Source organism: Dasypus novemcinctus, chromosome 21 (assembly GCF_030445035.2).
Source record: "Dasypus novemcinctus isolate mDasNov1 chromosome 21, mDasNov1.1.hap2, whole genome shotgun sequence".
NCBI lineage: Eukaryota > Metazoa > Chordata > Mammalia > Cingulata > Dasypodidae > Dasypus > Dasypus novemcinctus.
Window position 1 is genome coordinate 21,235,369 of NC_080693.1, and position 22,706 is coordinate 21,258,074.

General features: G+C 40.8%; 1 protein-coding gene across 4 annotated transcripts in view; it reads right to left on the reverse strand.

Annotated features, from left to right (window-relative positions):
* The window catches only part of DNAH9 (dynein axonemal heavy chain 9), a 357,462-nt gene that overhangs the window by 125,151 nt on the left and 209,605 nt on the right, over positions 1 to 22,706 (reverse strand). For all 4 annotated transcript variants that reach the window (XR_011646782.1, XM_058283466.1, XM_058283464.1 and 1 more), the window contains 5 exons: positions 20,964 to 21,126; positions 17,330 to 17,453; positions 5,958 to 6,100; positions 5,423 to 5,584; positions 4,979 to 5,212 (listed from right to left, as the gene is read on the reverse strand). Coding sequence is in view for 3 of the 4 variants with exons in the window: in XM_058283466.1 (XP_058139449.1) it covers positions 4,979 to 5,212; positions 5,423 to 5,584; positions 5,958 to 6,100; positions 17,330 to 17,453; positions 20,964 to 21,126 (826 nt within the window). In the remaining variant the exon portion in view is untranslated. The remainder of the gene's footprint in view (positions 1 to 4,978; positions 5,213 to 5,422; positions 5,585 to 5,957; positions 6,101 to 17,329; positions 17,454 to 20,963; positions 21,127 to 22,706) is intronic.

Genomic DNA, 22,706 nt, shown 5'->3' on the forward strand with positions numbered 1-22,706 from the left:
CTACTTCTAACACAACTGTTGTTTCCAAACAAATCTGAATTCTGTTTGAGCCAAGAGCTTTGAGATTCATTTAAGCCTACTCCCAAAGGATTATGGGCAGGGTAAACTGTGCCACACTTGACACATAGGAAACTGAGGCAATGTAATTTAAGTCATTACCCTTATACCAAGATCATGATGGTACATTTTAGTGCTTTTCTACCAAAGTGAGAATTCTAGATGAAGGATTTATACCAGTTAGGAATCCCAGATACCATTTTTACAAGAAATATCATCATTATAACCATCAGTTAGTATTTACAAGATAAATATCATGCACACAGTATTGCCAAGAGCCATCCTAAGCTTGCAGGTGATTTTGGAACTTGTTCATTTGTTTTTGTGCCCATTCATCCACCATCTACCCACCCATCCATTTATCCACACATATGTACCAGGCCCTAGAGATAAAGATAACTGAATCTTGGTCTCTGCCCTTGAATGACTAATAACAGTATAGTATAATACATGCAAGAGAAGCACCAGAATTCAAGGGCAGAGCCACTGAAAAGGAAATATACAACTGCTCAGAGCCTAGGAAAGGATTTTAGAGGAGGGAGTAGCAAATTATTTAGGTCTTGATTGTGGCAAACTGACAAGGTGGGGACATATATAAAGACACAAAGATGGGAAACAGTGGAATTCTACAGGAACTACAAATAGGCAGTGCTGTTGGACTTCAGGGTACAGTGTGGTAGAATGGAGGGGAAAAGACTGGAGCAATATGCAAGGGTAGAATGAAAAGATTTCTATAGGCAATCAGGGAATCTGAACTGTAAAATATAAATCACAACGTTTACCAAAGAGAATAATCAGACTTGTGGGCTGACAACTCTAGAATCATGAGAGGAATTGGTTCAGGGCTTGGCTGGTCACCAACATGGTAGTCACTAGCCCCATATGGTTATAGAGCACTTATAATGTGGCTTGTCCTAATGGAAATGTGTTATAAATGAAATATACACACTGGGTTTTCAAGATTTGGGACAAAAAATGTAAAATATTTCACTGATAATTTTTTTAGATTGATTATAGGTTGAAATGATAATATTTTGGATATATTAAATATAAATTACATATAATATAAAACATATGATCAAACTATGAAAAAAAGTGCTTTGAAAAAAAGATAGAGTAGAGCAGACTAAGGGATCAGCAGTCTTGGGGAAGGGTTGCAATTTAAAACTGGTTCATCAGGGTAGGGTTCGCTAAAGGGTGACATTTGAGGCAAGAATTGAAGGAGGTGAGGGAATGAACCATGGAGATAAGAGAGGAAAGGACATTCCAGGCAGAGGAAGCAGCCTGTGCAAAGACATGGTATGTCTGAGGAAAGTGCGAGGAAGCATCATGGCTGGAGAGGCATGTCCCAGGGGTAGCCTTCTAGGAGATGGCCTCAGGGAGTTAGCAGGGCTGGAGTGGGGCCTTGGAGGCAATTGTAATGAGTGTAATGAGTGTAATGAGTGAAATGGGGGCCATGGAAGGGTTTTGGGCAAAGGAGTGATGTTATCTGATTCATGCTTTAAACTGGTTACTCTGGCTACTCAGTCGATGATAGAATGTAGTTAGAAGTGTACTGTAGTTATCTAGGTAAACGATGCCAGCAGCTCAGACTGGGCTAGTAATAGTGAAGAGGGTGAGATGTGGGATTTGGGGTATATTCTGAAGTTAGAGGCAATGCTATTTTCTGATGGATTAAGTGTAGGGTGTGAGACAAAGAAATGAGTTCGAAGAGTCAAGGATGACCCCAAGGATTTATTTTATTTTATTTTATTTTTATTTATTTCTCTCCCCACCACCCCCCCCCCCCCCCAACCACCCTGTTGTCTGCATTCTGTGTCCATTTGCTGTGTGTTCTTTGTCTGCTTCTGTTGTTGTCAGTGGCACGGGAATCTGTGTTTCTTTTTGTTGCGTCATCTTGTGTGTCAGCTCTCTGTGTGTGCGGTGCCATTCCTGGGCAGGCTGCACATTCTTTCGCGCTGGCCGGCTCTCCTTACGAGGCACACTCCTTGCACATGGGGCTCCCCTACGCGGGGACACCCCTGCGTGGCAGGGCACGCACAGGGGCACTCCTTGCGTGCATCAGCACTGAGCATGGGCCAGCTCCACATGGGTCAAGGAGGCCTGGGGTTTGAACCGTGGACCTCCCATGTGGTAGATGGACGCCCTAACCACTGGGCCAAGTCTGCTTCCCCGACCCCAAGGATTTTGCCCTGACCAGGAGATTTGGGTGAGGGAGATTATCAATTCAATTCATTTAAGTGTCAAAATGAAAGTATTAACAGTGGGCATAGGGCAGAAGGGACAGATGTGAGAGTTACTTAGAAAACTTATAGAATTTGTTAACTCTTAAATATGAGAAGTGAGGGAAGAGGAAGAATCTTGAATAGTCTCCCATTCACTGAATTAGACAGTATAAAAGAAAGAGATGGTTTTTGGTGGTTTAAGATGATGATTGTGATGTCAGGATTTGGGACAATTCTATAGTAACTACATGCAGATAGAACTGGATTCACCTAATGGTAAAACCAGATTTCTCCTTGTTAAGTAGAAATCACTTAAACTAGGAAAACAGACATTTGTGTTTTCCTCACTGTCTGCTTAAAGACCCAGGATCGGTGTAAAATAGTAAAATGGGTGCTGCTTTGTGAGGGGACAGAGTATCTTTCCTGGCTCTTGCTCTCCAGCAACCATCTTCTTTATAGCAGGATCAGCAATTCCCAGAAATTTAGTGAGCAGGAGATAAAATGGGAAGTGATGAGGATATAGAAGGTTCTGAGAGCATTGTAGACTGTGGGAGAAAAGAAGAGGAAGAGATAGGAGATAATAAAAAAAAATCTGGTAGTAGTGTATCCTGAGATTGTATTTTATGCTGCTTTCTACAAATTCAGAGAGAGGATCAGAAAGTGACTGAGAGAAAAGATGCTACCTTTGTAGAACAAAGATGTACACCAGGCAAACTGCTAGAACCTGGACTGGGATCTGTGTACTTCAACCTGCCCTGCAACTGTTGCTCCAAAAAAGGGTTGTGCCATCACATAAATGAGAGTAGTGTCACAGGTAATTTACATACGTCCTGTGTAGGCAAACACTGAGTCTGAACAGAGCTTACCTTGCCTGAGTTAGACAAATAAAGAAATGATCTTTTCAAGACCTAGAAAAACATGGAGGTAGCTGTTTGGCATCATCTGTAGAATGCTTTTTGTGAAATAGTTGCAGAAAAACAGGCTGAAAGAAAAAAGCAACAGGAAGTATTGAAAAGGGAAAGGAATGGCAGAAGGCTATTAGGAAATTAAAAAGGCAAGAGCATAATTAAAGTCTTCACTGCAAACATAAGGATCAGAAAAGCATTACACAATATCAAATTAGTATCGTTGAGTATAAACTTGAAAAGCTCTCCTAGAATGCAGAGAAAAGGCCAAAGGGATGGGAACAATGTGTGAGAACATTATAGATATGGACATTGGGAACCATCTAGCTAATCACTGCTCCAACAGGAGAGACCACACCAAGTGGAACAAAGGCATATAATAGGAGAAACTTCTCTGAGAAGAAAGACTATATCTGTAGACTGTAAGGGCTCACTGCATCCCACTGAATGAAATTAAATCATTTAGATCTATTACATCCCTGAATCAAGAAACTGAAGAGGGGAGAAAGGACAAGTCGAAAGAATAAAATTCAACAGAACTATTCCAAAGGAAAATTTTGTAAAAATGACTGCAAATGAAAGGTTTAGATAACCACAGGAAAAATGTGACATCCACAATTAAGTTTGATCTTAGTTTTTTTTTTTTAAGATTTATTTATTTATTTTCCCTCTTCCCCTCCTCCTGCCCTGCTGTTTTTGCTGTCTGTGTTGTCTTCTCTTCTCCTTTTCTCTCCTCTAGGATTCACTGGGATTTGATCCTGGAGACCTCTGATAGGGAAAGAAGTTCCCTGTCAATTGCCCATCTCAGTTCCTGGTCTCTGCTGTGCTTCACACTGACTCTCCCCTTGTCTCTCTTTTGATGTGCCATCATCTTGCTGTGCGACTCATTTGCGCGAGGCACTGGCTCACCATAGAGTTACTCGTGAGGGCACTGCTACCATATGTGCACTGCATGGCACTTGCTTGCCATGCAGGCAAGCTTTCTCTTCTTTTTCACCAGGAGGGCCTAGGGATTGAACCCAGGTCCTCCCAAATGGTAGGTGGAAGCTCTATCACTTGAGCCACATCTGCTTCCCTTCATCTTAGTTTAATTGCACAAATTTCACCATCTTAATCAGAGGCTGGCTGTGTTGCTGGTGAACAGAGATCAGAAAGGGGCTATCAGGAGGATAGCAACGATTGATGGGCATGAGCAGGGGACAGAGTTGTCCTCAACTCTAAAGGGAAGAATAGTAAATTCATGGAAATAAATGTGTTCCATTTGGAGGAGTAAGTATAAAAATAAAGCCTTCTTACAATGACCAAACCATCATAAGAATACATGAGGAAGTGCATGAAACGAGACAGAAATTTTTAGAAATTAGGTCCCAATTTCTCTTTCATAAATGATACAGTAAGAAAGAAGAAAAGTGATTATGGTATAATCCTGCAACCATTTCTCCCAATCATTCATTTTGAGAATGGAAGGGAAGTGAATTGGAAAGGAAAGGAAAGTAGAGGAAAAGGAGGAGATAGTAAAGAAGAAAGAAGAGGTGCTTCCGGGATTCCAGCATCAAGAAGAGGAAGCAGAGCAGAGCAGACCTGAAGCTGAAGATGTGCACTCCTGCTAGGAGAGATCAGCCCCACCTTTGGCCACTGTTTCTGGTGACACTGGGGCCTCTGGAAAACAAGCAGTGATTTCCAGATGGACAGTGACCTTGATTGTGATCCCTACAATTCACTGGAAAGGGGCCTGTTCCATTCCATCTAAGTTTCCTCAGGGAGGAGGGGAATCTCAGGGATATCACTTGCCTGGGCAGAGGTGCTGTGGAGCTTCAGCAGCCCATTCTCAAGCCGCTCCATTTTGGACGTCAGCTCTTTCCCATTCCTGCACAGCAAACTCTGGTAGAGTCTGATGAACTCCAGAAAGGATTTGGGAGTCGTGTAATTGTAGCGTTGCTCATTGCTCAGATAAGACTGGGACGTTTGGTTCACACTTCTGTGGACAAAGGCCATGAACTTGCTAATCGACTGCTTAACTGTGGACTAAAATCAAAGAGAAGCAAATAAAGAGAAAATCTCATCATGAAGATTTGAGGTGACTGCCCACTTTATCTATTGCTTCACACGTGGAAATTTGTGCCCCAACAACTAAATCTATTCAAGCCTAAGCATTCACCTTGAAACTCTAGATATGGAATTCCTTGTACCATGAGGTGGGGAGAATCCTGACTCACATCTCCTTTTTCCTCTCACCTCAATGCTCTCTGTGTTCTGTAAGAAGCGGAGGCTGACAGACTCTAATGCTTGCTGCGGCCACTCATGGAACCAGTCGATGGCCGTGCAGTTCACAATGGCGGGAAACTTCCTGCTACGGATCCTCAACTTGTTTCCCACAGGGGAGAAACAGAGAGTCACCTGAGAAGTCAAATGCGGGGTGGGGGTAGGGCAGAGAATGAAGAAGATATCAGAGAAATACTCGTCAGAGATATGGGCATGGCCTTGGTCTTTTTTATCTCCTAGAACATTGAGAAGCGCATCCAACAGTGACAAAAGCTATGAAGGCAAGCCAGCCTTTCTAGCCAAGCAACCAAGAATGTTGGGATTGCATGATATAAGAGGGAGATCACTGCCCATAAAGCAGATGAGAGAGGCATTCTTGCAATGATGCCAGGCTGGGCTGTGACCAGCACTGTCCACCTCCTTCCACTCCCAAGACACACAATAAGGTCAGCTCAGTAGAGCCTCTCATCAGCGATCTCTGGTCCCTGAGCAGAAAATCCTTCTTTACCTTCAGTTGTCGTCGGATCCGATCTATGAAGAACTTCCAGCAGTTCTCTCTGTTATCAACAAGACCTTGGCTCTTGACTTCATTCCTCACACTGTTTATGATGTTTTCAACTTCATCATCCGAGTAGAGATCAGGGATCTCTCCTGGGAAGAAAAGGAGCACAGATGGGCAGCTTTGGCACCCTGCCGCACAAAGCAATCTGACATGGGGGGCCATCCTAGTTTGGGACAAAGGCCCTTTGGCTTTCGGGCCATGTCCTGCCACTCTTGCTGGTGAACTGGACAGGCAGCAGCCCAGTGCAGGAAAAGTGTATACATCAGCAGCTAGAGCAGGGTGTAGGGCACCTTCTTGTCCTGGGGTTGGCAGTTGGTAGCACAAGATCCTTCAATTGATATATATATCTAAATTAGCTGGCAAGGGATGGACTAATCAATAAGTTATGCCAGGATAATTCAATATTAATATTAAAAACAGAATTAGCTCACTATACAAGAATAAATTCCAAGTAGATTAAAGACATAAATATGAAAAACAAAACAGTAATAATTTAAAAATAAATTATAGGAGTTTGCTTTTATGGCATTTGAATAGAAAAAGGTTTCTGAAACAGCACAAAAAAGCACAAACCTTAAAAAAGACTGTTACCTTTTACAACATTAAAACTAAACCTGGGGAAGCGGATGTGGCTCAAGCACTTCAGCTCCCATCTACCATATAGGAGGTCCAGGGTTCGATTCTTGGGGCCTGGTAAAGGCAAGTTGGCTGGTGCTGTGAGCTGGCCCACATGGAGAACAGGCCCATGTAGCAAGCTGGCCTGAGGCGAGAGCTGACACAGCAAAATGAAGCAACAAAAAGAGACACAGAGGAGAGACAATAAGAGACACAGCAGGCCAGGGAGCTGAGGTGGTGCAAAAGATTGAGCATCTCTCTCCCACTCTGGAAGGTACCAGGATCAGTTCCCAGTGCTGCCTAAAGAGAAGACAAGCAGACACAGAAGAACATACAGCAAATGGACACAGAAAGCAGGCAGCAAGTGCATAACAATGGGGGATGGCGTGGGAGGGAATAAATAAATAAATCTTTAAAAATAACTAAACCTGCGTGACAAAAATCAGGCAAAAAGAAGAAAGGGTTAGTATACAGAATACATAAAGAACTATGACAAATCCATAAGAAAAACACAAAGAACCCAAGAGAAAAAGGGCAAATCATATGACTAAGCAAGTCATAGAAGAGGAGCATGAACAGCCAATAGGCACTTGAAAATATGTTCAACTTCACTAGTAAAAAGGTAAATTTCATTTTATAGCCATTGGCAAAAATAAATGTCAACTGCCAGCGATCCAAGTATCCATCAGCAGAGGAATGGATAAATAAAATGTTTTCTATGCATACAATGGAATATTATTCAGCTGTAAAAAGGAAAAGTTCTATACATGGTACAACGTGGATGAACCTTGTAAACATCATGTTGAGTGAAAGAAGCCAAATAGAAAAGGACAAATATTGTATGATCATGTGTATATGAAATAAGTAAATAAGTATGCAAATTAATACGTCAGAAATTAGATTACAGGTTATCAGGGGCAGGAGTGGGGATGGGGAGTGGAGAGTTAATGGTTAATTGGTAAAGAATTTCTCTTTGGGGTAATAGAAAAACTTTGATATTGGATGGTGGTAATGGTGGTACAATGTAAATGAAATTAACACCACTGAACTGTATACTTGAAAGTAGTTAAAATGGGAAATTTGATGTTATGTCTATCTATCTTTATCTATCTATCTATCTATCTATCTATCTATCTATCTATCTATCTATCTATGTAATCAGAATAAAAACTTTCAAAAACCCAGAGAACTGTACAACACAAAGAATGAACCCTAATGTAAAAGCTAAGGATCATGGTTAATAATATAATTATAATAATACTGGTTCATCAGTTGTAACAAAGGTACTAATGCAAAGTGTTAATAATAGGAAAAACTGTGTGTGTGTGTCTGGGGTGGGGTTGGGGGTGGTATACAGAAACTCTGTACTTTCCTCATGATTTTTCTATAAACCTACATTTGCTGTTATAAAACATTAGTATGTCAGATAACATCAAGTACAAGTGATGTGAGGAAACAGGTATTCATATACTACTGGTCAGATAGTAATTTGTACAACTACTCTGGCAAGCAGCTTAGCACTTTTCAGTAAAGTTGAAGATACACATAGTAACAGAAAACCTAGTAATTCCACAGTTCTCGCATCTATCATAAAGAAACTCTTGCCCTGCACAACAAAGACTTATTTTGCAAAGATGTTTAGAATTGCACGGGTGTTTGTTTTTTTGCTTTCTGTATGTCCAAAATATTTCATAAAGAAATACAGAAAAACATAAGAAAGGTAGGTGAGAATTTGAGAACTGTGAATTGTATTCTTTTGTGAATTTTGTCTGGGAAAATGTTCTGGAATTGTTGTTCCACTATCAATTCAAGTCCAAGGAAACTAATTTTAAACATTTTTAGGAGGCAAAGACTTGGTTATGTTTGAAAGCATAGAGAAAGGAGAGTCAGGAATTGAAATTAGAGAGGGGATAGAGGAAAATTCTGAATTAGGAATGAGGAGGTGGACTCCTGGCTCAGAAGGGAGAGTTGGCTTTGGAAAGGAGGAATGTAACAATTCCTATAAGATTGGAGGAAAAGAGAAAAGTGCAAGGAAGGGGTTGAGGGAGGCAAGAATGAAGGAAGCCATGGTATAGCTAAAAAATGTGAAAACACTGGACAGATGCGAAAGGTGAATGTGGTTCACTCCAGGTTATTTTATGCGTATCAGAAAAGCTCTTTCACATCGTCAGACCCAGTCCTTAGGTACATATTGGAGCTATCTGAATCTGGAATCATATAGAAGCTCTTCTCTTTAAACTTTCCACACCCACATGCTTCTTTCCTCCATAACCAACAGTCTTGATATCACAGAAACATCAGAGCTGGAAGAGGTTATTGGGGTCACCCCACCCACCATACTTTCTTGTGGCCTTGGATGAAGCCCTCGAGAATGGATGGTTTGGCAAATGGTCTGTGATTAATCAGGGTTCTGGGAATAAAGATTCTATCAGTTGTTGAAGATGCGGCACTTCCTTGAACAACATTTGGAGGAAACATACCAACTTTCCTATAAATTTCTGCCTTTCATAATTTGACCACACTAATCCAATAAGAGTTTTAAACCAATTAGGTTTAATAATTTAAAAGGGTAAAAAATAAATCATCATGAAAGCTATCATCTACTTCCCTTAATTAGACAAATTTTATTTAATTTCCTTTCTTTATGATATTTTATAGGATGCACATAAAAGACTCTGTACTGTTACTTTGTCAAAATCAAGGTCTTACTAGTGGGAAAACTCATTTTAACCTTTTTTGATAAAAATAGGGGTCAGACCATTTTAATTTAGAGGTGGGGTGGGTATCACCACCACAGTGTCTTCAGGATGGAGGAATAAAATATGGACTTGAGTGGACTTACTGGTATTCTACTATAGAATTATTATGACTCTAGCAATAGAAGAAATTATATCATTGATGTGGAGTTGCTGAGGACAGGGAGAGGGAAAAGGAGGTGTGATATGGGGGCATTTTTGGGACTTGGGACTTGGAGTTGTCCTGAATGATATTGCAGGGACAGATGCAGTACATTATAGATCCTGCCATAACCCACTGAATGGACTGGAAGAGACTATAAACTACAATATAAACTATAATCTATGCTGTGTAGCAGTACTCCAAAATATATTCATCAAATGCAATGAAAGTAACACACTAATGAAAGAAGCTGTTGATGTGGGAGGAGTGGGGGTATGTGGGGAGTGAGGTATATGGAACCTCTTACATTTTTTAATGTAACATTTTGTGTGATTTATGTATCTTTTAAAAAAGATAATAAAAAAAGAATATAAAAAATAGAAATAAATAAAATAGAAAAAATAGGGGTCAGAGAAAATTTTTAGGAAAATGAAATGATATTTGGCATGTGTTGGGATTTGAGGAGTTTGGGGTGGTTTTAAAAAGGGAAATTCTCAAATGGAGTTGGCATGAGCTAAACTCACTCAACTGAAGGGGCAGATTGCCTACAGTGGTCTGTATTCTTTTCTTTTTTGTCTCTATGATAATCTGCACGTCCTTATCTATTAATATTTTGGGGCCCCAAGTAAGAACTTGGATTCCCTTTGGCCTTAGAACATTTGTAATTGTAAAGTACGCATTCTTCACCTTTCCCTTATTTGAATATGTTGGATTTATGTCCTTTTGGTGTTTTATCTATAAAATGCTGTATATTAAAAAGACAAACTATGCCCTGCAGACTAAATTTGGCCCATTGCCTCTTTTTTTTTTTGTACAGCCTGGGAGCTAAGAATGGCTTTAACATAATTTAATGGTTGGAGAAAAATTAAAATAATAAAATCTCATGACAGTGAAAATTATATGAAGTTCAAATTTCGTTATCCATAAATAAAGTTTTATTGGAACACAGCCAGAATAATTTATTACAGCAGTAGAGTGGTATATTTGTATGGCTCAAAAAGTCTAAAACATTTACTCTCTGGTCCTTTATAGGAGAAGTCTGCGCACCCCGACTGGCTTGATACCCTTGTGCAAAGATGTTGAAAGACCGTTTAGGACTGATTTCATGTTCTTATGATGGTGGTGTTTGCCACTAGATCCCAAGAAGGTCAGCAGATGGAATGGTTGGGGATACATGTCTTTAAATTGGGAGGAAAGTCTGCATTTTTATTTGCTCCTCTAATTTTTCCCAACAATATTCCTGTCACTTATTATGGGATGTGAGTTTTCATGCTGAAACAGGAAAGCAGGAAACTGAACTGCCAGACAGGATTTTACAGTGTGTGCACAGAGGCAGAGGCTATATTAATATTTTAAAATTTTAGTCCTGAGTCCTAAACTTGGGATACCCCATTTCTACCTGTGAGTGCTTCCTGGCTTCCTGCGGTCAGTAAAATATTCTAATAGTTTGTAAGCCAGACTTAATCTTCTTTCCTTTATGTTACCTGAGACTCCACAAAAGCTGCAGCTGCTTTGCAGGGAGGAGATTCTGATAGCTTAACAGGGTTCAGGCAGTTGGAGCTTGGCAATCAGAAGGACAAAGCCAAGGGTTAGGGTCCCTGTGAACCAGTTAGCTTTACTCTCACTCTGGCTTAAGGGCTTTGACCCCAATTATGCATGATATTTTTCAAATACAATTTCCTGTTCTCAGGGGAGAATAAACAAGGAAGTGTAGTGGTTATTTCTATATCCCCCATCTCTGCAGCTGGAAAACTTCTCAAAGCACATGTCCTAGTATATTTTATCCAATAGTAATATCTAATATGTGAGATGGCACATTGGTCTCATGATATACACCTCAGTTCAACAAATACCCCTGGATGTCAATTACGGGTGAGTAGATGGTTAAGTACTCAATCCTTTTTTTGTATTTCTGTATTATTTAATAATAAATTAACCAACGACAGACAACATAGTCTCTGCCTTACATAGATTTACAATCTTTTTTCGATATCATGGTGTGACTGCTATAAACATGGAGAAGACTCATTCCTAGGGATGACGGTGGATTCATCATCATGAAGGTGTCCCAGGGAGATAACATCCAAGGTCAACCTTATAGTATAGTGACAAGGCAAGAGGTTCAAAAGGAGCAGTGGAAGTAAATGAGTGGAGGTCAGGAAACAGTACTGTGTCTGCCTTCAAGGTAGGATTTATTAGGTCATGATGGAGGAGGTGAGGCTAGCAAGGAGAGCAGGAGGGAGGAAAAAGGAAGATTCCCTACCACCCTACCCCCCCATGTACTAAAGGCCCTTGGACTTTATCTTGCATCTTGCATCCACTGATGAACTACTCAAGGAGAGGGAATTATATTTTATAAAGACCCTTTGGAGGGGGAATTCCTGGGAGATAGATGAGTTAAAAGTGTCTGTATTTGTCCAGGCAAAAGATGACAAAAGTCTGAATTATGTCAATGATAGTGAGGAGAGGGTACAAACTTAGAATTGCTTAGGGAGTAAAGTTGGTGGCAATTGATTATGTCTTGAATATAGGTGGTGTAAAAGAGGTTAGCAATGTTGGGGGACTCCACAGAGGCACAGAGTCTTAAATATCTTATATAGGATTTTAGTACCACAACAAGAAAAGACATATAGCACTTTTCTCAATGTCCAAGGCTGATTACTCAACCTTCATTATCCTTTTAGAAGTAGTGTATGACAGCTGGAGAATCATCCAGGTGTTGGTTTAAAGTTTTTCTGCCTGTAGTTTGAGGAAGCAATTGGTGGACAGAGTACAGGAGGTCAGGTGCATGCTTGGGGGCTGCTCTTTCACCTCACATTCTGTCTTTTTTTTTCTTTTTTCTTTTCAAGGAAATTGGGCCAGAATTCAGCTTATATAGCTGCAGAGATGGCCTATCATAAAATCCAGTTCAAGGTACTCACAAAATGGTCCAATGCCAAGTCTCCCATAAATATTTCCAGACTCCAGATTCCCCTGCAAACTGTGTAGATCCCTAACATGTCAATCCTACATCTAATCCTAACACACCCGGAAGGTCAGGTGATCTTTCCAAGTTCTACATACAAGGAAGATATTTGGCCCAAATATAAAAAAGAGACTGGCTTAGAGAAGAAGGCATATGACTTTAGAGGAGAGGGGACCAACTGATTATAAATTCTCTCATTAAACTATATCTTTGAGCACAGCATGTAGTGATTGGAACATAGGAGCTTAATTAATGATTGCTAACTATATGAAAACATATAGTGGTCCACCCTGAGCCACGGTAGAGAAATCTTAATTTTGGAGTGAAAAAAAAAATTCTTTTGAGAAGCAAAAGGGATTATTCCAAAGATCCTAAAGTGAATTGCAAAGGTAGGAGAGGAAGAGGTACTACATCTGGAGTATAGTAGATATTCTTGGCTATTTAGTACTAACTGGCAGGGCACTACAATAAAATAGGCTTCTGAAAGCCTGGAAGGCTGGAGGCAGCCAGCTACTCCAGGAAAACAAGAGATGACATGTTTTCTTTCTTTGTATTAGGATGGGGACTTGCTGATGCTGAGTTTGCTTCAAGAACCAAGAGAGGGAATTAGACTTGGCCCAATGGATAGGGCGTCCTCCTACCACATGGGAGGTCCCTGGTTCAAACCCTGGGCCTCCTTGACACATGTGGAGCTGGTCCATGTGCAGTCCTGATGTGCGCAAGAAGTGCCCTGCCATGCAGGGGTGTACCCCGCGTAGGGGAGCCCCACGTGCAAGGAGTGCGCCCCATAAGGAGAGCTGCCCAGCGTGAAAGAAAGTGCAGCCTGCCCAAGGATAGTGCTGCACACACAGAGAGCTGACCCAGCAGGATGATGCAACAAAAAGAAACAGATTCCTGGTGCCATTGATAAGGATAGAAGCGGTCACAGAAGAACATACAGCAAATGGGCACAGAGAGCAGACAACTTGGGAGGGGGAAGGGAGGGAAGGGGAGAGAAATAAATTTTTTTAAAAATCTTAAAAAAAAAAAAAGAACCAAGAGAGTCCAAGTTTTCTAAGAATTTCTTTTTTTTTTTTAAAGCTTTATTTATTTCATTTATTTCTCTCCCCTTCCCCTCCCCGCCCCAGTTGTCTGTTCTCTGTGTCTATTTGCTGCATGTTCTTTTGTCCGCTTCTGTTGTTGTCAGTGGTACGGGAATCTGTGTTTCTTTTTTGTTGCGTCATCTTGTTGTGTCAGCTCTCTGTGTGTACAGCGCCATTCCTGGGCAGGCTGTACTTTCTTTTGTAGCCTGGGCGGCTCTCCTTACGGGGCACACTCCTTGTGCGTGGGGCTCCCCTACGTGGCGCACCCCTGCATGGCAGGGCACTCCTTGCGCACATCAGCACTGTGCATGGGCCAGCTCCACACCAGTCAAGGAGGCCCGGGGTTTGAACCGTGGACCTCCCATGTGGTAGGCAGACGCCCTAACCACTGAGCCAAGTCTGTTTCCCTCTAAGAATTTCTTAAATACCTGATGTTTGATGGCCAATATACATTCTTCAGGGATAATTATATTACGCCAATAAGCACATGACTAGAATTGAAGTGTCAGATCCAGCAAGTGCCTACATTTCATGCACATTTTTACCAACAGCTACCTGGCCCCCATTTAAGATTCTGGGGGCTAAGGGAAGTGACTCAAAGATGCTACATCTGTTTCTGATCTGGCTAGCCACCTGGCTTCTTATAAGATTATGCATTGTTTACTAATTTAATCAAGAACTTAATTAAATTTTGTACTTTGTGTGTATGGCATGATTTCTTCTTATCAATCTGTAAAACCCAAGATAGAATTAGCATAAAGATGGATTCTGAAATGCTTCTGTTGGCGTTGGAAGTGGGATTCATGCAAGGACTCCTCACCATTATGGTTTGATTTTGGAAATGGTGTCAGGAAACCAAAGGATGAAAGAGTAAGCTAAAGAAGCCTGGGAAGAAACCAGCTAGCTTATGGCATGAAACCATTGGATCACAAAGGGAGTTTTTTTGGAGAAAGTTGAACTAGTGGAATTTACTCACTTTCCCTTTACCTCCAACCTAAGAGGACTTTTAAATAACTAGAAAGGGATGAGTCAATGTCAAGGTAGCCCAAGTTAATGTCAAGGTAGCCCAAGATACAGTTTCTTAGTCTCTACTGTGAGAGCCAAGGGAGGAGTGATTACATAATCTCACAAAATTGAAAAACTAAGGATGTGGGGGAGGTTCTGGGGCATTGCAGCCCTGGCAGCCCTGGCAGTCAGGTTACTTACAATGCAGAAATTATTTGACAGGGAAAGTTAGAATTAAGATATGCTCTAATTGTCCCTGTAGAAGTGGTTAGGAAAAGGAGGCAGAAAATTAGAAGAACAAAGCATTACTTTCATCAGTACCTCAATTTTAACATGTATATGCAAATCTTGTTGTTTTATGTAGAAGCCTTATAAGGGAACTGTGAGCTTGAAACTCCATGACTTTGGAACAAGCTTATTGCATTAAGTTTTCACTGGACAATTGTTTCAGAAACTAGTTTGCCCTTTAAAAAAATTGTGTTCTAAAAATACTTAATTGAGGAATACAATTTTCCTTGCTAAAGTATAAAATTGTCTGTGTCTCAGACATCATACTAGGAGAAGGTGACATTTCTGGACTGGAGTCAGTTGAGATACAGGGTGAGGCTGGTAACATGCCTGGCATCCTCAGTTCTGTAAGTTTTGGAAGAAAAGTTTCCCCTCTTTGGTTGTTTTAGAAATTAGGCTTGAGGGTATGGCTTCAGAGTGGGAGGGCAGTTGGACCCCTCTCCCATTTCCTTAGTAATATAATGAAAAGGTGAAGAAATGTTGTAGGTGAAATACTGTTGTAGAAGGTGGTGTAATGTTATAAAAGAGTATATAGAGGCGGCGGACTTGGCCCAGTGGTTAGTGTGTCAGTCTACCACATGGAAGGTCCGCGGTTCAAACCCCGGGCCTCCTTGACCTGTGTGGAGCTGGCCCAGGTGCAGTCCTGATGCGCGCAAGGAGTGCCCTGCCACACAGGGGTGTCCCCCGTGTAGGGGAGCCCCATGTGCAAGGAGCGTGCCCTGTAAGGAGAGCCGCCCAGTGCGAAAGAAAGTGCAGTCTGCCCAAGGATGGTGCTGTACACATGGAGAGCTGACACAGCAAGATGACGCAACAAAAAGAAACACAGATTCCCGTGCCGCTGACAACAACAGAAGCGGACAAAGAAGATGACGCAGCAAATAGACACAGAGAACAGACAACTGGGGTGTGGGGCAGGGGGGAAGGGGAGAGAGATAAATAAATAAATATTAAAAAAAAAGAGTATATAGGGAGGAAAAATCTACTGAATTAGATGAGAAAAGGAATACTAATTAGCATGGAAAGTCCTAGGCATATGTGCTAACTGAAATAAGGCAGCTAAGGGAAAGAAATGAGACTTCGGGAGCAGTGCCATGCTTAGGGTCAGCACACTGAAGAAACTGGGACCAGGGGCCAGTGGCTCTTCATGGAAGTGACAGTAAAATGGCCTGGAGTATAGAGAAACAATATTTGAAGCAGACAATGATTCTGAATCAGTGAAATTCCTGGGGAACCACATGGCAGGGGCCATCCTGAAATATATAAGTGAAGGGGGGTTGGGGTCTGGTGTATATGGGAACCGCTTATGTTTTTTAATGTAACATTTTTTGTGATCTATGTATCTTACAAAAAGACAATTAAAAAATAAAATGCAAAAAATAGAAATATATCATATATGGCATATATAGACTATGGGAAATGTACTTTACATATTTAACTATATCCTGATTGTTGGACTTTTTATAATAAAGAATATTCAGTCAGAGTCAGGGGGTGGACTGTGAGAAATGGGCTTTCTGAAATGCTGGGAAACTAGAGGCAAAACTTTTGTTCAGGAATATCTGTGTATTAACTTTTTTTTGGTTTTACAGATGCTGAAATTGGTTTAAGAGTCAAGAAAACATTTTCTTCCTTTAGTTGAAATAAATACACATAACATAATTCTGCTAGGATGCAATTCCCATATACTCTATATTGTCTTATATCTTGGAAGTTAGTGTGAATATATGTGTGTGGGAATGTATGTATGTGTGCATATATGCATGTTTGTGTGTGTGTGTATTTATATATCAGAATGGTTGATATAAATTCTGAATCCCTAAATAAATAAGAACAGTAGCATAGCAAGAATTGAGCTTTCTGCTGAGATCTGTCTTGCACAGACAGTATGCCAGTACAAGTGAAAACTTTTCTCAAGGTTGTCGGGAACCAATGAAAACTATGTTGAGACATTTTGCTTCTTGTCCTGTGTGGCCACTTCACTTCCCTAAGATTCAGAATCCTTGGCTAATAATTAAATTGGTAACCTAATTTTGCCCTATTGTGTAAATTCTGTGTGTTCTGTGTGTACTTATTCTCGGTGTGTGTTAGCTTCCTTCCTATGCCTAACCTACCTGAAATACTGCAGGCAATTTAGTTTCTCTGTGTTGGCTATGGGGAGAGAATATCACCGTTTCTCTAGGTTCCGCAGATCACCAAGCTTTTAACCTGCTCTTCTTCCCATAATTAGCTCCACTAAGAGAGTCCCAAGATTGTTGTCTGCATGCAATGAGAGGAGAATACAAGAGCCAGGACTGCAAGTCCAGCACCAACCCTGAGAAGGGCCTTAATTAACAGTCCTTCACAGTATCCGTTTTTGCCTTAATTTCTAGCTCTTCTGACCTTAAATCAGTTCTTCACCAGAGTCAGAATGACTCTGACTCTAAGGGGAATTTATTAGAGATACTAAAGTACAAAGGGTCTCTTACCAGATGCCAAGAGATCATTAATAAGCACAAGGAACCTCTCATCAGCCACTTGGGCATCGGTCATGAGGAACACTGTGCTGATGTTCTTCACCCCGGCTTTCAGGCACAAGCTGGCCAAGTCTACCTGTGAAAACAATCAGTATCAGAAACCTCTGAGAAAAGGGTCTTGGAAGAAAGACTCAAATCACTTCTTAAGAATGGAACCATTTTCTTACCTACATTAATGGGAAATAAAGGAGGACGGTTGTGGGGGTCAAAGAGGAGTGCTTTCTTGTACTGACAGGCAAGAAAAGATGCCTTATTTCTAGGGCTCAATGCCAACAGAGATGGGCAAATAAAGCTAGATAATGATGACCTTTAGTTCACACAAACACAGTCACTCCTACACTTGCTTTTAGAGTTCCTGCTTTATGAAAAGAGGTAAAATCTTCCCAGAAGACAGAGGTGGTTCTCTGGATACCTGTTCTATTTATATCATCATACAAGTGAATGACCCAACCCAGAAGGCAAGCAATTGCTTTTGGTCTTGACAGAAGAGTCAAGTACTTGGGGTTATAGACCTGGTGGATGAATATATCTTATGATAGAAGTGTCTTGTATTCAACATAAGAAAATAAATTAATATAATATACCACATTAACAGATCAAAGAGAAAAATCACGATTATCTCTATTAATGCAGAAAAGTCATTCAGCAAAATACAGCATCCTTTCTTTTTTTTGTCTTTATTTATTTTTTTAATATTACATTAAAAATATATGAGGTCCCCATATACCTCCACCCCCCTCACCCCACTCCTCCCCCCATAACAACAATCTCCTCCATCATCATGAGACATTCATTGCATTTGGTGAATATATCTCTGAGCACCGCTGCACCTCATGGTCAATGGTCCATATCATAGCCCTCACTCTCCCACAGTCTACCCAGTGGGCCAAAGGAGGACATACAATGTCCAGTAACTGTCCCTGCAGCACCACCCATGACAACTCCAAGTCCCAAAAATGCCTCCACATCTCATCTCTTCCTCCCACTCCCTACCCCCAGCAGCCACCATGGCCACTTTCTCCACACCAATGCCCCATTTAGAAAAATATCTTGATGAAAAGGGGGAAACATTAAGTACAAAAGAGTTTTTATGGCTAAGAGATTTCAAAGTGAGTCAGGAGGTCATTACAGAGGTTACACTTATGCATGTCTCAGGCAGATCTCACTAACTGCCCAGTAAACAAAGCTTCAAACAGGGGTGCTCCCAAGGGCTCTAGAGACATCCAGACACTATAGGCAAAGCAGACATCCTCATGAAATCAGCACCCTGTTGGTGGGCCTTATTTTGGTATATATAATAACCTATTTCCCCAATGTAACAGAGTTAGACTCATTTATATTTTCCCTACACATAATTCTTCTACCCCTTTTAATTGAACCTATCATTAGCACTATACTCATTAAATTTATGTCCCAGAGACTTAAATCTTCTATCTGTTTATATGCTGGTTAAGCCCTAAATCTCAGGCAAGTTGCAATCAACACCTACTCTCCAGGTCATTAGACTTGCCCAGGACAACTAACAAAATGATGATGATGGACAGCCCCCATCCCAAAAAATAGAGTATCTACAACTGCAAGGAAAACAGTTCCTTCCATCTGCCCCATAGCTCTAAACCCCCTCTCAATCTGAAGCAGAATGAGCATTACCAGCCCCAAATCCTCAAGATTGAGTAATGAATAAACATAAAGGGGGAATGCAATCATGGACCAAAGTAGATATTGTTATTATAGTAATGGAAGAACTTGTAACTTTGATATAAAGACAGTGGTTACCAGAGGTTCTGATGGGAGGGGGAGAGAAGAACAGGTAGAACACGGGGTATTTTTAGGACACTGGAATTGTTCTGCATGATATCCCAATGACAGAATCAGGGCATTATACATTTTGTTAAAACCTATAAAATTGTATGGTACAAAGTGTAAACCACAATGTAAACTATAGACCTAGGTTAGTAGCAATGCTTCAATATTTCTTCATCAAGTGTAACAAATGTACCACACTAATGTAAGATGTTATTAATAAGGGAAAATGTGAGAGGTGGAGGGGGTGGGTATATGAGAATCTCATGTTTTTTATGTATAATAACTTTTCTATAATCTAAAACTTCTTTAAAAATAAAGGTTTTTATTTCAGGGATGTGATGATGGTTCATCATAAGAAAACATAAGAAAACCAAACTCCAGCAAAATACTTTTGTTGAAAAAATGTCTTGGGGAAAACACACACATAGTCATATGGTAAGAAGTTATATCCATTCAAAACTTCAGAAGGATGAAGGATGGGTTAGTACGCTAAATCTTGAATTTATCCAACTTTGTTAATATTGGTTCCTTTGCTGCTTTACCACCCCAAATATCAGTCATCATTCCTTCATTTTCCTCTCTCTTGCACCACTCAGAACTCCTTTTCTAAAATCCTCATACATTCTCTTATACCAGAGCTTTCTTTGTATCTAAATAATTCCCCTTTAAAAATAACTTCCCTTTAAGTCAGTGGTTCTCAACATTATGCTATACAGTTATCTAAGGCAGTGTTTCTCGATTCTCATTAGAATCATCTGGGGGAAGCTTTGAAAAGTCCTGATGCCCAGACTACTTGTCAGTTACATCAGAATCTCTGGGGGTGGGATGCAGGTATAAACATTATTTGAATATATCCAGTGTTTGCAGGGCTGAGAAATCCTGGCTTATGAACTGCCAACGCATAATTCCCACATGCACCCTCTTTTCTTTTTTTACCATTTCCCCCTTTTAAAAAAAATATATTTTTTATTGTCTTTTTTTAAAAAAAGATAAATAGATCACACAAAACACATACACTCTTTTGGTTTGTCTTTGGAAGTGCTAAAGATTGACCTCACGTGAACCTGGCATATGACTTTAGGTTTAGCCAGTCATGAGAGGCTAAGGTGTGGTTTTTGAGTCGCTGGGAGCATTTAGCCCTCCTATCACCAGCTGAGCGAGTCTGCAGGCAAGTGAACAGGTCTAGCACAGTGCTAGCTGGAATTCGCCTGGGGACAGCAATCACAGCATCCTGATGGAAATCACATCATGACCTCCTACTGTGACTATGTTGTGACCATGGAGAAAATAAAACCTTTGAAGGTTGTATATCGTGCCTTTCTCCACCTTCCAGACTGTATATAGTGGCTCTTTGTGACTGGTGTTTGAAACCAGAAAATGTCACTGAAGGCCCTAGGGGCCAGAGGTTACTGAACTTGTCCTTTGAAATATGAATTTCTTATGGATCTTAGGAAGACAGTCAGAATTCCTCTTAAGTCTATAGAGCTGCTAGTGATCTGTTTGATGAATTTGCTATAGATCTGCTTCTGGTTTGGGTGAGAGCTGAGGCTCTGCAGCTATATCCAGGGCAGCTGAGGCCTTACCAATGCAGGCATTGGAAAGGCCACTTTCTCAAGCTGAGTCTAATGAGAAAAGAGCCACTCATGTCACCAGCCTGGAATCTAAGAAGAAAATGGATGGACTATTAATCGGAAGTCCTGGGTAGGGGAACTAGAGAACTAATTAAGGGTGACAGGAAGTTGTGGGCAGTTGGAAAGCCACATCAATCCAATCTTCTTACCTTGAAGTCAGGGATTTGATAGCCTTTCCGCAGGGTGATCTGGGATACTTCCATGGAGCTGATGAAAGCTGCAAGCTTTGTCAGGCTCTGCTTGCCACTGCCACCTACACCAACCAGCAAAGCATTGCCCCGCGGGGACTCCAAGATGCGATTGATATGGCAGCTAAAGAGAAGGAAGCACAGGGCACGTTGCTTTGATCAGACTTTCTGCCATGAGGAGCATGTAGAATGGTTTGAGTGGGAACAAAAGCCCTCCTTGGAGGCGAAACATGGGCTGAGCTGTGGGAAATGTTAATTAGACTGTCTTCCAACGTGGTCTCACCTCTTTGCCTGAGTGGACTGAATTGCCTTAAGCCAAGGCATCCAGTGGAAGAATCCATGGTGGTCAGACAGGATTAGAAGGGGCATATGATGGGGTGGGAGACTGGGATTATCTTCCCTCTTCTCCCCGACCAAGCCTTACTCTGCCATACTTCCCATTGCATGTCACCACCCCTATTTGTGCTTTTAGAAGAGGAGACAGGAATAAGAGAATAGTGGAAAGCCTACAATTTGGGAAAGAAAAATCAGGGAAGGCTAGAAGGCAAACAGAACAGTCTGTTCCACACAGGAAAGGAGAGGAGCAAAATCAAAGTCAGCAGAATAAGAACCCTGGTACAGCATCTTTCTCCTCCCCCTTTAATCCTACCCGGAAATAGATGCACTTATATTCTTATTGTCAGCCTGCAAGACCCCCACTGCCTTGACTTCTGAGTTCCTCCCTTCACAGCCTTACTTCCTGCCTCTCTCTGCACTTATATTCCCTCCCCAGGTGGGGCCTCATGCTGCCCTGAGCTTAGATCATCCCCTCCAGAGGAAACCATTTCTCCTGCCCTCCTCACCAGGTCTTCTCAAATGCTACCCCTCCATCAAGCTGTTCACAGCCTCTCTTTCAATTTTTTAGTCCACAATCTCTCAGCATGATGTATATATCTTATATAAGGTACCTACATTCTTTATAAAAATAACCTTTTTGCCCTTTGTTTACTCATCATAAAAATAATGGCTATCATTGTAGAAAATGTAAAACAGAGAAAAAAACCAACAACCTTACTATCTAAAATAATCACTACTGATATTAAGTATATTATTCCCTTCCAGACTTTCTCCTAGTATCTGTCTATAAATATATTTATGTACATATATATATAGAACATCTAAAATCTCAAGTTATTTAAAAGCTGGGTTCACACTGTACACTGAATTTAGCATTTTGAAACATTTCATTCAACAATCTACTGTGATTTTCCCCCTCGGCCATTAAATAATCTGCTAAATGTTGCTTTTAATGGTGTAATGATATTCCTTTGCATACAATGCAATGCTTGTCTGCAGGAGCCTACTGTTGGCTATTTTGGTTGTTTCCTTCGCTTATAAGTTAAAAATAATGCAATGTAAGATTTTTTAGTTCATCTCTCCAGTTATTTCCCCAGGATAAGTTCCTCAGATATTGCTGGGTCAAGCAATAAGATCATTTTTTACAGCTTTTTATACCTGCTGATAAACAATCCCGTTCCCTCCCGAAAGGTTGTACCAATTTGTAGAATCTTGGGTAGAATGGATTAAAAGGTGAATATATTATTTTGGAGGATGGGGATATATTAGATTTTATCAGTTGAATTAGAGTGTGTTAATTCAGCGTATTCGGGGATTATGCTACACAGTTATCGAACCATTGTGGAGAAATGTATAAAATAAGGTGGA